Source organism: Thermothielavioides terrestris, chromosome 1 (genome assembly GCF_000226115.1).
Source record: "Thermothielavioides terrestris NRRL 8126 chromosome 1, complete sequence".
In the NCBI taxonomy this organism is placed as follows: domain Eukaryota; kingdom Fungi; phylum Ascomycota; class Sordariomycetes; order Sordariales; family Chaetomiaceae; genus Thermothielavioides; species Thermothielavioides terrestris.
In genome coordinates this window covers 588380-603077 of record NC_016457.1, presented here as the reverse complement: position 1 = coordinate 603077, position 14698 = coordinate 588380, and the positions used below count along the sequence as shown (strand labels likewise).

Here is a 14698-nt window from a genome sequence, read left to right as displayed (position 1 = left end):
AGGAACGGGAATGCGGCTGCCGAGGACGGGAGATGGGAACGGGGGAAAGCAACGAGGCGGATAATTATCATGACTTTTATGAGCTTGCTTTTGCATCATCTTGGTTTTCACTTTTTGCTGTCTTATTTCTTGCTGTTTGGTTTTGTTTCGTTCGCACACACTGCATGCATGCATACATACATACATACATACTGGGGGTTAGTTGGGGCGCTTCATTTCTGCTGATGTTGGCTTTTCCTCTGCCTGTCTTGCGGGGCTTGCGAATCGGACATGGGGTTAACCATCTTGTTGAGGTTTGGTCTTCTGCCGTGTTGAACTGAGCGTGGTTGCTTGGCCGAGGTGGCTGGCCCGGTTCACTTCGTGTGAGGCATGGCATGGCTTGGGCTGTGGCCTGTATTATTGACAGGGGAATGCCAACGGTCATTGACATTCGAGTCCGCTTGGTGTTTCATTACTCGGTACCAGCAGCTAAACGACTCCTTTCTTCCCACAGCCCAAAGAAATCTCTCCGCCCCTGGCAACCACCCAGTCCGACTCCTAAACTAAACCTTGAACCGGAAAGAACTGACGGCCTCGCCGGGCGCGGCGTTGATGGCGCCCTCGACGTACTCGCCGCGGGCCAGCCTGCGGTTCAGGCGGACCAGGACGATGCGCATGACGGTGGCGGCGCACACGGCGATGAAGGCGGTCGCGCAGTTGACGCACATGGCGACCGTGTACTGCGGCGACGCGCTCGTCGGGTACATGTAGCTCGCGTAGATGCTGCTGCAGTTGCTGACCGCGTTGATGAAGGCCAGCGCCGCCGCCCGCTTCGCCGGCGGCCGCGGCATCGTGTTGCTGATCCACGCCAGCGCGACCACGAAGCCCGAGTAGACGGACGGGACCTGGCCCGGGTTAGCAATGAAGTTGGGGCCGCAGAGGGGCGGAGTGGACGGGATGGAAGGAAAAATACCATCAGCATCATGCTGAGGTACCGCGGCGCGGTCTTCATCGTCGTCGCGGCGATGATGTACGCGACCACGGCAACCCACAGCGGGATGGTGATGTGCCAGTAGCGCTCGCCCGTCTTGTCGGCGTGCGTGGCGTTGAGGTAGGTGGCGATGACGCCCAGCACGTAGGGCGGCGCCGTCAGCAGCAGCGAGATGACGTTGTTCTTCTTGCTCGCGCCCGAGAGCGAGCTCTCCTGCAGCGTGCTGACGACGGTGGGGAAGAAGTTGGTCACCGTGCCGCTAGCGACGATGCAGAAGAGGAGTACGAGCTGCGGGCCCGTCAGACACAAGCGGTAAGCGGCAGGCGGCAGAGCCGTGCTTTGATGACGACTCACCAGGATGTATGTCTTGCCGTCGGCGAACATCATCCGCGCACCCTTCCAGAAAGTCTGCTCCTCGCGGTTGACCCAGTCGTCCTCGCCAATGTCCTCCTGCAGACGCCTAAGCGCAACAGAGTCAATCCCATCAGCACGTCCCATGTTTTTTTTCTTCCGCAAACAAAACAAGACACTGGCCAGGAGAGATGAATGAAGACGCACCACACAGCCAGCACGCGCTCCTCGTCGGTCAGCCAGGAGGTCGTGCGCGGGAAGTTGGGCAGCACGATGATGCAGGCCAGGGCGACGACGACGGTGATGGAGCCCTCGATGATGAACAGCCAGCGCCAGGCGCGCAGGCCGCGGGCGCCGTCCATGCCGCTGGTCACGCCGGCCGAGATGAGGCCCGAGAAGGCGCCCGAGATGAGCGCGCCCGAGTACAGCACGGCGGTGCGGAAGCCCAGCTCCTTGCGCGTGTACCAGCACGAGAGGTAGTACAGGCAGCCGGGGCTGGGAGGGTTAGGGGAAACTGTCAGTCAGGTGGGTGTGTGTGGGAGTACTGGGACGATGGCTTCTTACAAGTAGGCCGCCTCGACGATGCCCAGGAAGAAGCGGTTTGCGAGCAGGCCGGACGCGTTGGTGCACGCGGCGGTGAGCGCCGAGATGATGCCCCAGAGGACCATCTAGATAGACAACCGGGCAGCAGGGAGTCAGGAGTCAGCTGGTTGGGCGCGCGGGGCTAAAAAAGAGGCATGAGAGACTCGAACGCACGCATAATGGCAGGTAGATGGCCGGCTTGCCGAACTTGTTGAGGAAGAGATTCGAGGGGATCTGCATGAGGAGGTAGCTGGGCCAGTGTAAGTCGACCGGGACTGAAAGCTACCACTGGATGCATGGGGGATTGCAAGCATTGCAACAACGTACCCCACAAACAGGATGCTCACAGCCGTCTGGAACTGCGTCGACGTCAGGCCCAGATCGTCCTCCAGGCCGGCCAGGCGCGCCGCCGCGATGTTGTTGCTGGCCGTCGTCGCTCCGCCGTCAGCTTGCGCGCAACCCTCCCGAGCCAAGTACTCTCCTGTCGCCTCGCCACGCACCGGTCGATGTAGTTCATGATGTACATCAGGATGATGGCCGGCAGCAGGCGCGCGTCGATCTTCCGCTTGAGCCGCGTTTCGAGCTCTGCGCGCTTCTCGGGCGTCAGGCCGAGTATGAACGCCGGCGGCTGCATGCGCCGACCCTGGCTGCTCGGGTCCTCAACATTCGCCGTTGCGACCTTCTCCTCGGCGATGCCCGACCCCTCCTCGCTCCTGGCTAGCTTCTCCGCCGGGTGCTCGCTCCTGGCTAGCTTCTCCGCCGGGTGATCGGACATGGCGGCGGTGTGTTTGCGGCGCGCGTGTGTCTCCTCCAAGGTGTCCGTATGTCTGTACGCCGTAGGTCCTCCTACTGAGACTTGGCAATGTGGGTAGATGAGAGAGAGGGGGGTTCACCGGGAAGGGGCAGCGAGATAAAAATGATCTTCCTAAATGCTACCTCGTCTCTGACTCCCGGGGTGATAACACTGGACTAAGTTCCCGGATAACGGGACACCGCCTGGTCCCAACCGGGGGACAGGCGTGTCCACATGTGGTGTAACGGACCCGGAATCGGCATCCGGAGTACGGCAAGGGAAAACGGCTCGTCATCCTGCTCATCCTGCACAGACACGCACCTGTACGGCGGTGCATACAAGGTCAAGGCCAGAAGAGGAATCCCGAACACAGCGGAGATCACAACCGAGGAGATAGTGCGTTTCCGCGGTGTCGTGAACGTTAGTCCGTACCAGCCACCAAACGCAGCAGCAGCAGGAACCGCAATGTTGGACCGACCGGGAAACACAACATGGGACTTTCCATGACGCGACAAAAGTAGGATCTCCCAAGATGTCCCGGCGCCGTGCCTCGCCATTGGCTCCGGTTGAATGCGGCCCCCGGGCGGATAATCCGGGGATCCTCGCTAAGCTTCCCGCCCGGGGAGCGGGGTGTTGCAACGGGGGGAACGGTCGGCATCCGTCGAAAGCAGCGAAAGGCCCGAATGAGACAGACATGTACGGCAACTGCCCCGTTTGCCTGCCATTGTCATGTCCACCAGGTTGAGGAACGATGCCACTCTACTGGTGCGCTTACCAATTAGTGTAGAGCGCTGGGGTTGATCGTCGTCAGTGGTGGAATCTCACTTACACGCCCTCGCCCATCCGTTCGTTCGGACATCCCCCCTGTCCTCTTGTCCCTAGTTCCCTTGCTACCGCCCGGCTACTGTGTACAGCGAGACCATCACGACCAGCACCACCGCCCCGTCTGCTGTCAGCCGCTCGGCTTGCATTACAACTCGTTTATTCCGTTTATATCCTTCCCCGTCCTCATTACAAGTCTTACAAGTCATTCCAGAAAACAACATCCACAAGTAACTCGGTGCGCGTCCAAAACCGCCATCGCCGGTCATCGCATGGTGAGATCCCAACACAAAACACCAAACCACGCCGTCTCTCGTTACAAAGAAAGGGGAAGGCACGAAAATGAAGATAAGAAAGGAAAAGAAAAAAAAAAAGCGTTGATCCTACATACAATACATACCATCATCACGTCAACAATGCGTAACCGTCCTCACAGCCTGCAAGACGACGCCAAACACCAAGCCGCGCGCGACCTCCTCGATCTGGAGGCAATCGAACAGGCGACCGAGGGCCTCGGAGGTGGCGGCCTGGCCCATGACGCCCATGAGGGCGGCGGGGACGCCGGAGGCGATGAGCAGGCGGCGGGCGCGGGCGCGCAGGGCGTCCTTGTCGGCGGGCGACATCTCGGCGGGCCAGGCGGCGCGCTCGGCGTCGGTGGGCAGGGCGTTGGCGCGCAGCTTGCGCAGGAGGGCGGCGACGCCGGCGTCGGCCGTGTTGGCGTCCAGCACGGACGTCTGGATCAGCGCCTGGATCGACAGCAGCGACGGGTTGCCCGGGCGCAGCAGGAACGACTTGGCCGCCGCCAGCAGCGTGCGCCGGATGTTCCACGCCGACGAGAGCGTGTACAGCTCGTTGATGACGGCGAAGAGCAGCTCGACCGTCATGCGCGTCTCCTGCTCCGACAGCTTCGCGTGCTGCTTGACGCCCTTGAGCGGCGGGCCGTTGAGCCGCTGTTGCTGCTGCTGGTGGCTGGTGCTGCTGCCGAGCGTAGGCATCGTGAGCGAGCGCGTGTGCTGGAAGTCGGCCTGCGGCCGCCCGCCGCTGGCCGGGCTGATCGGCGAGTCGTAGTCGTCCGGCATCATGTCGGGCGGCGGGGGGAGCCGGAAGCCGTCCAGGCTGAGGCTCGACGGCGACCGCGTCGGCGGCGCCCGGCTCGGCGCCCGGCTCGACGGCCGGCTGTGCTCGCGGCTGTTCCTGGCCGACGTCACCGGAAGGCGCGCCCCGTCGGGCTCCCCGTCGCCCCCCTGCGAATTGTAGCTGGGGCGGCGCTCCATCGGCGGCATCTTGCCGGGCTGCTGGGAGACGATCGATGAACGCTGGCTGTCCATGCTGTCGCGCGTCCTGCGCATCCCGCTCAATGACATGCTGCTGTCCGCCCGCGGTAGCGCCGAGATGGACAAGCGACTAGCCGCTGTCACGTCTTGCAGCGCCGAGGGCGGAGGCGGAGGCGGAGGTTGCTGCGCGGCCGCCGCTGTCTTCCGCTGCCCCAAGCCGATGTTCCCCAGCACCCCGGTCACGCCGCCGACAACTGCCTTCGAGCCTTCCAGCGGCGCGCTCGTCAGGACGTCCAAGACGTTCTTGCCGAGTTTCTCGAACGCTTGGAATCCCGATTTGGGTGCGTTGGGCATGTGGCCGTGATCCCGCTCGAAGAACTTCTTCAGTCCTTCGCTCTCCGCTAGGCTCTGATACGAACAGGCGTCGCGCAGGTAGCGCTCCAGTTCGCCGCGCAGCGATGTCCGCGTGTGCACTTTCCACGCCGGCAGTGTGCTGTGCTGTTCCGAGAACCCCGTAGCCCCGGAGATGGTCGCAATCCGCCGCAGCACTTCGTGTAGCATTTCAAAATCGGCGTACTTCCGGACGATCATCCACCCGGGATAAACCGTGGTCGCAGGCTCGATCTGCACCAAGTAGTCCCACGTCGGCTTCGTCCTAATCCGCCCGTCACCCGGCTCGTCTAGGACCGTGACCGTCGCGTTGTGCAACGTCAATGGCGGCGGCTTGCGCGGCTCACCTGCCTCGCTTTCTGCCTCATCCTGGGCGGGCGGGACAATCTGGTCGAAACTCGTGAAGCGACTCCCCCCGTTCGCTGGTGGCGACGAGTCCTGGCTCGAAGACGGAGTCGTGCCAGACATGGGCGTGGCCGGGGTGTAAATCGCTTCGTTCCTGTCTGAAGAGCCATCGCTGCTCGTCCGTTTGGACGCGTGCGTCGAGGTATCTAGCGGTTGTGGCGGGCCTGGCTTGGCATTCGGCTCCTCCTTGATGCCTTGATTGTCCACATTGCGTTGAAGGGCGCCAGGAAGCCGCTCCGTGGCCTCGGCTGCGCTCCCGCTCCTGCCGGGGGGTCCCGCCTCTTGTTTCTGCGACCCCTCTTTGAGAGCGCTTTCTTGGGCGATCATCTGGTTGAGACGCCTCATCTCCTCCATGGCCAGTTCCATTTCCTCCTCAGCCTTGCTGAGCTTCTTCTTGTGTGCCATCGACTCCTTCCGCCGCGCTCTCTCTTGCTCAAACGAGTTTCTATTGCCCTTGGTGAGACCAATGTTGCCCACATTGCCGTCCAAGTCGGCAAAGGCAACGTCCGCGCCGGGCCCGGTCTGCATGCCCACATCGATGGCCTGGCTGATGTCGGGTTCTCCAGATTCCAGTAAGTAGACGATCCAGGAATTGATCCATTCCGGCTTCGAGCACGACTGGAGGGTCGTCTCCAGGACAACACCGGCCAGGATCTCCCTGAGGAAGACCCTAACCGGTTCGCATTCGTACGAAGATCGATCCAAGAAGCCGAGCAGGTCCTCGGAAGCCATGCGGAGCTTGCCCGCTTGTTGTTTTTGGTTCAGCAGGTTAGCCAGGTTGGACTCGGGATGCGAGGCAAGGTAGTTGTAGATGGCATCGGGAGCGTTGGCTTTGCTGTCTGGCGGCAGCTCGGAGAAGGCGTTCGAGAGCTCCGACATGAAGACGACGAGGATGGAGGAGGAATTGGTCACAAACTCGAGAAAAGCGTCGGCGGGACGCTTCCTCCGGAGACAGTTGGAGACGGATGTCAAGAAATTCGTGAGGGTCTTGCGGCAGGCTAGCGGGAAGAACTTGTCCGAAGGCACGATGGGCGAGTACCACCATTTGACGTAGTTGTCGATGACGGCGTCTACGAGCTCATTCAATGCCTCGCGTGTCTCGGGCTGCAGGTCGTCAAACGAGCGCACCAGCGCATCGTCGGCGGTCTGCTCCTTGACAGGCGCGCTCTCGGGTTCCTGCTTCGTCGCAAGCAGCCGCGACAGGACATCAATCCCTCGCTCCCCTCTGACCGCCCGCGCTACCTCGGCATTGCGCTGCTCCCAGTGTATGAAGGACACGATCCCGCCGAATGCACCAATCAGCACGAGGCCGAGTCTGCCCAGCACCAGGTATGTGGTCGCAGCCAGGCCCACGGCAACGCCGCCGAGCGTTCCGGGGGACGCTGTCGCAAGGAAGCGGAAGAGCCGGCTGGTTAGGCTCTCGTCGGCGTCGTCCGTATTTACGGTCGCGCTCGGGTCCGGACTCGTCGGACTCGGCACTGGGGAGGGCTCCGGTTTTACGGTATCGGGATCTCGCTTGTTCTTTTCGTCCATCTTGTCGGGTATGGCGCCCGTGACCGGCGCATCTTGTTGTTTCATGCAGGCGGAGCGGCTCCTTTTTGGCCTCTCATCGGCTCGGGACGGGAACTGGGAACTGCACAGCTGCAGTCGCAATTTGGAGTCAAACCGAGCATGCACAGCACGGTTTTCGGGTCATCAACAGGCCCACTCTTGACGGAGAAAGGCGCAAAAAAGAAAACAGCAAAACGAGAACAATTTAGAACAAAGAAAGCGTTGAGATGATAAGTGAAGGAAACACCTGCATTTTCTCACAGTGCTTGTTGCAGGAGGGCTGCGCTTCCCTGTGGATTTTCAGGGGGCAGGCCCCCAAGCATTCCTCTTTCATCAAGGCTGGGCCTAACTAACTTTAGCGCCTTGGCAAGAATCCGTCCGTCAAATCCTCAAACGCGGCCCGTCTCCACTGCAGTGTCCGTGCGCAACTGCGAAGCTTGTTCGTTTCGGTTAGCTGCGTGGGCTCATCCTGGTCTGAGCTCACGTGCGAACGCGTCGCGCATCGACGTCACAGCGAACATTCCGCAGTTCTGTGCTCCCTCGCGGGGCTCCGCAGCATTCGCTGCGGTTTCCAAATTTGAGAGTTTCTTGGGCGACGACCGCATCAAAGTCTGGGTTTAAACCGAGATCATTGGTTTTCTTTCTTCCTTCAAGGTCGTTAATCGCCGCCGCATCATCGCTGCAATTGCCCACCATGCCCTACCACAAGAAACGGCGCGTGGAAGCCGAGAGCGACACGGAGCCGCAGGTCACCAAAAAGCAAAAGGGCGAGACGGCGGCGCAAAAGGACCTGTCAAAGGGCCAAGATGCCGACGGCAACGCGTACTGGGAGGTTGGTCATCCCCGGCTCTGCTAGCAATTTATCGCCTACCTGTATTCTCCTGCGGATTCCTAAAGTCCTTGCTTCCAGCTTGGCAAGAACCGGCGCGTTGGCCTTTCGCAGTTCAAGGGTGTCACCTTGGTCAATATTCGGGAGTATTACACCGCGCCGGACGGCGAATTGAGACCTGGGAAGAAGGTGCGTTCGATCCAGCTTCTTGCTCCTTCACTGACGATGGCCCGACTGACCTGACAACTGCGCCAGGGCATTTCGCTGTCACTGGACCAATACAAAGCCCTGCTCAAGGTCCTTCCAGAGCTCAACCAAGCCCTCCGCTCGCAAGGCGTTCCTGTCGACGATCCCCCGGCGACTGGGGCTGGCGATGCGCTAGTCAAGACAGAGAAGCCGAAAAAAGCGAACTTCGAAGAAACGAGCGAGGAGGAGGAGGAGGATGACGAGTGAGGAGAGGGGGTTCTCCATGTGCGATGAACTCTCTAAGCGTGCTCTTCGCGCTTCCTGCGGGAGATTTCTAAGCTTCGAGTTGTCTTGATGGGACACTCGCCTGGCTTCATGCGGTAACGAAGTTACGACCACATCTGTACATTAATTCCTTGCGTTTTCTCCTCCGAATGGCCAAGCACATAGGCCGGAGAACCCGAATTGCTTTGCACGGGCACAAGCCATTTGTGCTCTCGCGAGTTAAGTGGCATTACATCTTGCGCGTATCTTACACCATATCCAAGGGCCGAGTCATTGAATACAGGATCCGAAATAGATGGAGTGCAGGCCAGCGGCTCTCCCCAAGGCACGGGACTAAGCTCTTGTCAAGTTAAACATCCCATCACGACTTCTTTTCTTCTTCGCGGAGCCGTGCTATCAGCTTCTCCTGCAGAAAGGGGCTCAGTCCTAAGCTAAAACGCAGCAATCCGTCAGCCGAGGACAGCCGAAGAGAGGGGGCTGGGGGCTGGCACGCATTTGTCCTTACATTCCCTGGTTTGTCACAATCCGGTACGTGCCGCTAGGCTGGAAGTTGCCAATGATCTCCCCCTTGCCGTCCACTTCGACGCTCCCCAGGATATCCTCGGGCCTGCAACGAGCCAGCCAGTCAGCACCTCATCACTCCATTTCCGGAACTGACACCGCAAATGACTATGCGCGCGGCGTAGCAAGAGAAAGCACTCACCACGCGATGCGCCCAAAGTCGGGCGGATTCCGCGCATCGCTGAGATGCACCCACCCGCCGACGCCGGCCCCGCCGGCCCCGCCCTCGGCGCTGGCGCCCCCGGCCCCGGTGCCGGAGCCCCGCTGGCTGCGCGCCTGGATGAAGCTGAACCCGCCGGGCGAGGCGAACGCCTGCGCCTGACTCTTCAGGCCCGGGTCGCTGGCCGCGTGCTGCGCGAGCACGTCGTTCAGGATCGAGAGGAAGCGCGGGTTGCCTTGGAAGGACTTGGGCGTCGGCGGCACGGTGGTGGTGCTGCCGATTGCGAGCGCCGGGTTCGGCGGGGTGGTGTCGAGGTAGGAGAGGAGGTAGGCGTTCGGAGTTTCGGGGTGGGGGAAGACTTTCTGGAGATGGCCTCGGTGTCAACTTTTGGCATTGAGCTTCTTCAGGGTCCGGGTTGGGACTGACGATGCTTGGGTTCGATGATAATGTTGACAAGCCACGCGAGAGGCGACAGAGTTGCCTCGCCGAGAATAAACGGGTGGTCAACATCGTGCTCAACTACCTGGCTAGATGGGAAAGACAGGATAGGTAAACGAAAGCTTGAAGCTCCATCTATTCCGTACATCCAATTCGCGGCAATGCCGTCACAGCTTGACCTCGAGCTCCAATCGAGCTCCTACACTGAGGTGGGTAGTGTAAGTGGATCCACTTGCCTGCCGGGAGCCCGGTAGACGTTAAAGAGGTCCCGCCAAGACTAATTTCGGCCAATTGTCGGCAATGTTTTTGCAACGTTTTTACGCAACCCCGATCGCCAAGGCGTTTGCTCTATCGCCAAGGGGTTAGTTTGCCAGGGGTACGGGGGGCGGCGCTAGCCCCCCACTAGTTAGGATTCGGGTTAAGGTTAGGATGCGGGTCAAGGTCAAGGTACGGGTTAACTTCGTTTTCTTTTCTTTCGATTTGGTTGAGGTTTCGCGAAGTTGTTGCTACGAGTCTTTGCGATTCTTTGTTGTTGATGTTGCTCGAAGTCGTCATGGCCTTGGCGATTTGTAAATACTTGTAAGCGGTAGGTTCCGAAATTAGTCTTGGCGGGACCTCTTTAACGACGACCCGCTACCGGACCCCTGCGCGCATGCCGTGGCGCCCCGCCAAACGCGCTAAGACGCGTCGGGCCGCAACCCATTAACGCGCTGTTCAGGACCTCGACGCCAGCGCCAGCACCACCTCGTTTACAGTTGCTCTGGGACAACGACAGCCAAGATGATGATAATACAGAGTCCCAAGAAGAGTCCGCGAAAGAACCAAGCCAAATCACCTGAAAAGGTGGCCAAACGGGCCAAACCACCGCCTCCGCCCTTCTTCGCACCCAAGAACGCGGGGCCATCCAGTGCGATCCCGTCTTCATCGCCTGCGTTTGCGACGCCTGCCCACCCGCTGAGGCCGTTCCAACCGCCGGCACCCGCAAAAGCCGCTGTGCTTCCCATCATCCTTCCCCCAGCCACGCTGCGGCCGCTGGCATTCCGCACCTTCACCAAGAAACATAGTCTAACGCTGACGTCCTCGGCGCTCCAAGAACTCGCGACCTTCATCGGCAGACACTGCGGCTCGGGATGGAGGGAGGAAGGCCTGGCCGAAAAGGTCCTGGAGGAAGTCGCTCGTGCCTGGAAGAATTGCAATGGCGGCGTCATCGTGGAGGGGACGAGCCCCGAGCTCAAGGATATCCTCAAGACCCTGGAGGGCAACATGAGCGGCGGCAAGATCCTGACTGGGCCACGCGGCGGCCTTAGTCGCCAGAACAGTCTGATGCTGGAGCCGACCGATGACGCCGACAACTCCAATACCCGGCTTGGGCTGAGGCCCGCGACCACGCTTACACGCGACGACAGCCAGGCCAGCTTTGGCATGTCTGCGATGGACTTCGACGAGGAGCCGGATGACGAGGGGGTGCGGGATGTCAGGAGATGGCTGAAAGTCATCAGCGCCTTTGACCAGCCCAGGTACACATACAACGTGGCCAAGAAGCACTTTGAAAGGTCTGACTGTCCTGTTTCTTTCTCCAGTCGTCCCGTGTTTGCTAACAGCGATGGCAGAATAACTTCCAAGCCGTCCCTCCTACCCTCTGCCTCCCACAAGACGGAGGCATTCCGAAATAGGTACAACGTCATCCACCAACGCCTTCTCCGCAACGAAGCCTTCCAGACCTCCGCCGTCACGAGCGCCCGCAGCTCCGCGCTCCGTCGCGGCGCCTCCTCGATGCAATCCCACAAGATAACGCCCGTTGCGAACCTCCTCGGTCGTCACGGCACCAACCACATGCTGCTCGGGATGCTGGTCATCCTGCCCACGGGGAACCTGGCCATCAGCGACCTGACCGGGACCATCGCGCTCGATCTGTCCCACGCGGTTGCCATCCCGGAGGATTCAGCCTGGTTCACGCCGGGCATGATTGTCCTGGTCGACGGTATCTACGAGGAAGAGGAGGAGTCGGTAGGCAGGGGGCTGAGCGGAAGCAGTGGTGTGGGCGGTACCATCGGCGGCCGCTTCCAGGGCTTCTTCATCGGCCAACCGCCGTGCGAGAAGAGGCGGGTGACGCTGGGCATCAGTGGCTTGGACGGCGGGGCAGACCACACGGTGGGGGGCGGTTTTGGCTGGGTTGATTTCCTCGGAGTAGGCAGCGAGCGGGCCGTCGGCTCGCGCATGCGGAAGCTGGAGCAGAGGCTACTGCGGCAACCAGCGCTGGCCAACCCAGACAGCCCTGGGCGCGGCCGCGTGGTCATCGTCGGCGAGCTGAACCTCGACCAACCGCGTAGCCTGCAGGCGCTGAAGAAGATCCTCTCGCTCTACGCGACCGACCCGGAAGGGTCAACGCCCATGGCGTTCGTCCTGGCCGGCAACTTCACTACCCACGCCGTCATGGCCCGCGGGGGCAGCGGGGGGAGCATCGAATACAAGGAGTTCTTCGACGCCTTGGCCTCGACGCTAGCCGACTTCCCCATGCTCCTGACCACGGCGACCTTCGTCTTCGTTCCCGGCGACAACGACGGATGGGTCTCGGCCTTCTCGGGGGGCGCCGCCGTGCCGCTCCCGAGGAAACCGGTGCCAGACCTGTTCACCTCCCGGATCAGGCGCGTCTTCGCGGCCGCCAACGCCGAGGCAGGGCTCTCCTCTGCCGACGGCAAGGGCGGCGAGGCCATCTGGACCAGCAACCCCAGCCGGCTCTCGCTGTTCGGGCCGAACCACGAAATCGTCCTCTTCCGCGACGACATGTCGGCCCGCCTCCGCCGCTCGTCCGTGCGCCTCAAGAGCAAAGCGAGCACCACTGCCACCGCCGATACCGACGCTGACGCCAACGCCAACACCAACGCCAACCGCCCACCAGGCGAAGACGCCATGGACCTCGACCCCCCTCCATCCCCGCCCTCCCCCTCCGACCAGAACCAGAAGAACCAAACCAGCGACGAACCCCCCCCCCCCTACGACACCCTCGTCGCCCGCAAGCTGGTCAAGACGATCCTCGACCAGGGCCACCTGGCGCCCTTCCGCCCGGCCGTCCGCCCCCTGCACTGGGACCACGCGGCCGCGCTGCACCTGTACCCGCTGCCGACGGCGCTCGCGCTGGTCGACCCCTCCGCGCCGCCCTTCTGCCTCACCTACGAGGGCTGCCACGTCGTCAACCCCGGCGCCGTCCTCGTCGCCGGCCGCAGGGGCGTCGCGCGCTGGGTCGAGTACCCCGTCGGCAGGCAGGGGAGGGTCAGGGAGTGTACTTTTTGAGCCGCAATGTTGTTGCTGTTGTTTTAGGGGTGAGTTCGGGCTTTGCGGGATGGTACCGGCTGGTGGGTGGTTGGTGTTGAGGAGTTGGGTCGCTTCCCCCGTCATGTCGGTAGGGCTTATGCTGGTAGTGAATACAGGTTTGACGCTGAGAGTGGGATTTCTGAATAAACAATCACCACGCAGGGCAAGCAAGGAAGTGCAGCATCGAGGTCATGAACGAGACATGTCTAGAGCACCGTGAACTGTTTGTCCAACATCTAGCTGGTCAGTGCCGATATGCTATAGCATGCTTCGGGCCCATTAGCCGTCAAGACTGCCGCGCTGGCTGGATACACATGCGGATAAGCGGCCTTTCCATTCCATAGTGTCATGTGCAGTGGACGTGCCGCAGCTTTTGCACACTTGCAGGTAAACACCGTCTGAGGGCTCATTTTCGGACCGCGCCAGTCACCCAAGTGAGAAAGAGAGGGCAGCCACGCTCCGTGAGAACGGCGAAGTGGTTGTTGAGAACAAGTATGGACGGACCTGGCGGTGACGCCAGTCTGACTGGTTTAGTCCGCTTTACAGTGGAAATATCTTAGTCCACGGCGTATAGGACGATCCTTGGCCTAGGAAACGGTGCACGTGTACTCCGTAAACATGACGAATCGTCGAGGGCCCAGCGAACTGAGCACTGTTTGTGACACCACATCGACGTCTATCATGGTTATTGCAGATAGGTGCCGATGGCTTGGCCTGTACATCAGGGTTCGGCATGAGGACAACGATGGGATATCGCCCTCGCAGCCCCAGAGCCTCGATGCCGGGCTGTTCTGTCGATGTTTCGGCCCACGCAAGCGAGTTCCTCCTTGCCGCGGACGGCTCCTTTTTCCCGGTGTCTGCCCTTGCTGTCTCCGTGATTTTCGGGACGGTTGTCAACCTGAATACATAGATAAGGCCCGCCCACAGACCTGGCACATAACTTTTCTGTTTCCCTCGATGGCGTTTGGGCGTTTTCGCCATGACATGGGAAGAGGCGTCAGCTGAAGTGCCGCCTGCCCTCAGACGCTGCCGAGATCTGAGTCGGCCTGAGCTTACAATGGCCAGGGCGAGAGACTCATTCGGCCCTACGAGCGGTTGTCCAAGGTGTGCAACCGCCTGTCTCGCGCAGATGGCGGCTCGTCAACTAAGTCGCCAGGCGAGAAGATCTTCCCAAAACCGGCTGTGGATGCCGTTGCAAACAGTGACAACTGCAAAAGCGTCAGATTCCGAACCCTGCTGTCCTAGGTCTTCTGTTCTCGCTGTTTATACTGCGAGGGAGAGTTTTAATATTTGATACACAGCATCGAAAACCTGCTTCTCCCACCCCCTTACCAGGGCGCCTCCCGCTCAGGTGCTTTTTAAGGGCGTGGCTATGCTTGACAAATGGGCTGGGCTGGTCAGTCTGACGGCCAGACCCGATTCACATGCTCTCGATTGATCCTGGCGCCCATCTTTTCCGGTGCTTCCTTTCTAGCTCGCCGTGATCTTCTTGGCTTCCGCTAAGTAGCCACAGCTTCGGCCGTCCTCTCACTCTCCTGCCCTTCTGTCAAGAATCAGTACGGCGGTCTTGACGCCGAACCATCGTCACACGGGGCGTTCAGATACTCAGACGAGGTCACGTACGCCTCCCAGTACTCATCAAGCACCGGTGGCGCCGTGTCCGGCCCTCCCTGCTGGCTTAGAACTTCCCAGATCCCTTCGACTAGCTTGGAGAAACAGACCTCGACAAGCAAGTTCTTGTCTCGGACCGTAGGTGGAACTCCCCTGCTGTCCAAGTGCCGAGCACGCT

At 60.7% G+C, this 14698-nt stretch overlaps 5 protein-coding genes across 5 annotated transcripts; 2 read left to right on the top strand and 3 right to left on the bottom strand.

The window, feature by feature from the left end:
- Positions 1–542: 542 nt before the first annotated feature.
- THITE_2148588 (uncharacterized protein) lies at positions 543–2780 on the bottom strand (the record flags this gene model as incomplete). The annotated part of the gene is made up of 8 exons (XM_003648572.1): positions 2404–2780; positions 2231–2326; positions 2078–2153; positions 1886–1989; positions 1529–1816; positions 1325–1430; positions 953–1258; positions 543–884 (listed from the first exon to the last, which is right to left on the bottom strand). The coding sequence occupies exons 1-8, from the start codon at positions 2676–2678 to the stop codon at positions 543–545; spliced, it is 1593 nt and encodes a 530-aa protein (XP_003648620.1). The 5' UTR covers positions 2679–2780.
- Positions 2781–3637: 857 nt separating this feature from the next.
- Positions 3638–7423, bottom strand: THITE_2106287 (uncharacterized protein). The gene has a single exon (XM_003648571.1). The coding sequence runs from the start codon at positions 7163–7165 to the stop codon at positions 3929–3931; it is 3237 nt and encodes a 1078-aa protein (XP_003648619.1). The 5' UTR covers positions 7166–7423; the 3' UTR covers positions 3638–3928.
- Positions 7424–7612: 189 nt separating this feature from the next.
- THITE_2106286 (uncharacterized protein) lies at positions 7613–8160 on the top strand. Its single transcript, XM_003648570.1, has one exon. It carries the CDS (start codon positions 7833–7835, stop codon positions 7992–7994), a length of 162 nt encoding a protein of 53 aa, XP_003648618.1. The 5' UTR covers positions 7613–7832; the 3' UTR covers positions 7995–8160.
- Position 8161: 1 nt separating this feature from the next.
- On the bottom strand, positions 8162–9774 carry THITE_2106284 (uncharacterized protein). Its single transcript, XM_003648569.1, has 4 exons — positions 9586–9774; positions 9142–9521; positions 8944–9045; positions 8162–8869 (listed from the first exon to the last, which is right to left on the bottom strand). The coding sequence occupies exons 1-4, from the start codon at positions 9667–9669 to the stop codon at positions 8800–8802; spliced, it is 636 nt and encodes a 211-aa protein (XP_003648617.1). The 5' UTR covers positions 9670–9774; the 3' UTR covers positions 8162–8799.
- Positions 9775–10297: 523 nt separating this feature from the next.
- THITE_2106279 (uncharacterized protein) lies at positions 10298–13017 on the top strand. The gene is made up of 2 exons (XM_003648568.1): positions 10298–11150; positions 11208–13017. The coding sequence occupies exons 1-2, from the start codon at positions 10378–10380 to the stop codon at positions 12886–12888; spliced, it is 2454 nt and encodes an 817-aa protein (XP_003648616.1). The 5' UTR covers positions 10298–10377; the 3' UTR covers positions 12889–13017.
- The last annotated feature ends 1681 nt before the right edge of the window (positions 13018–14698 follow it).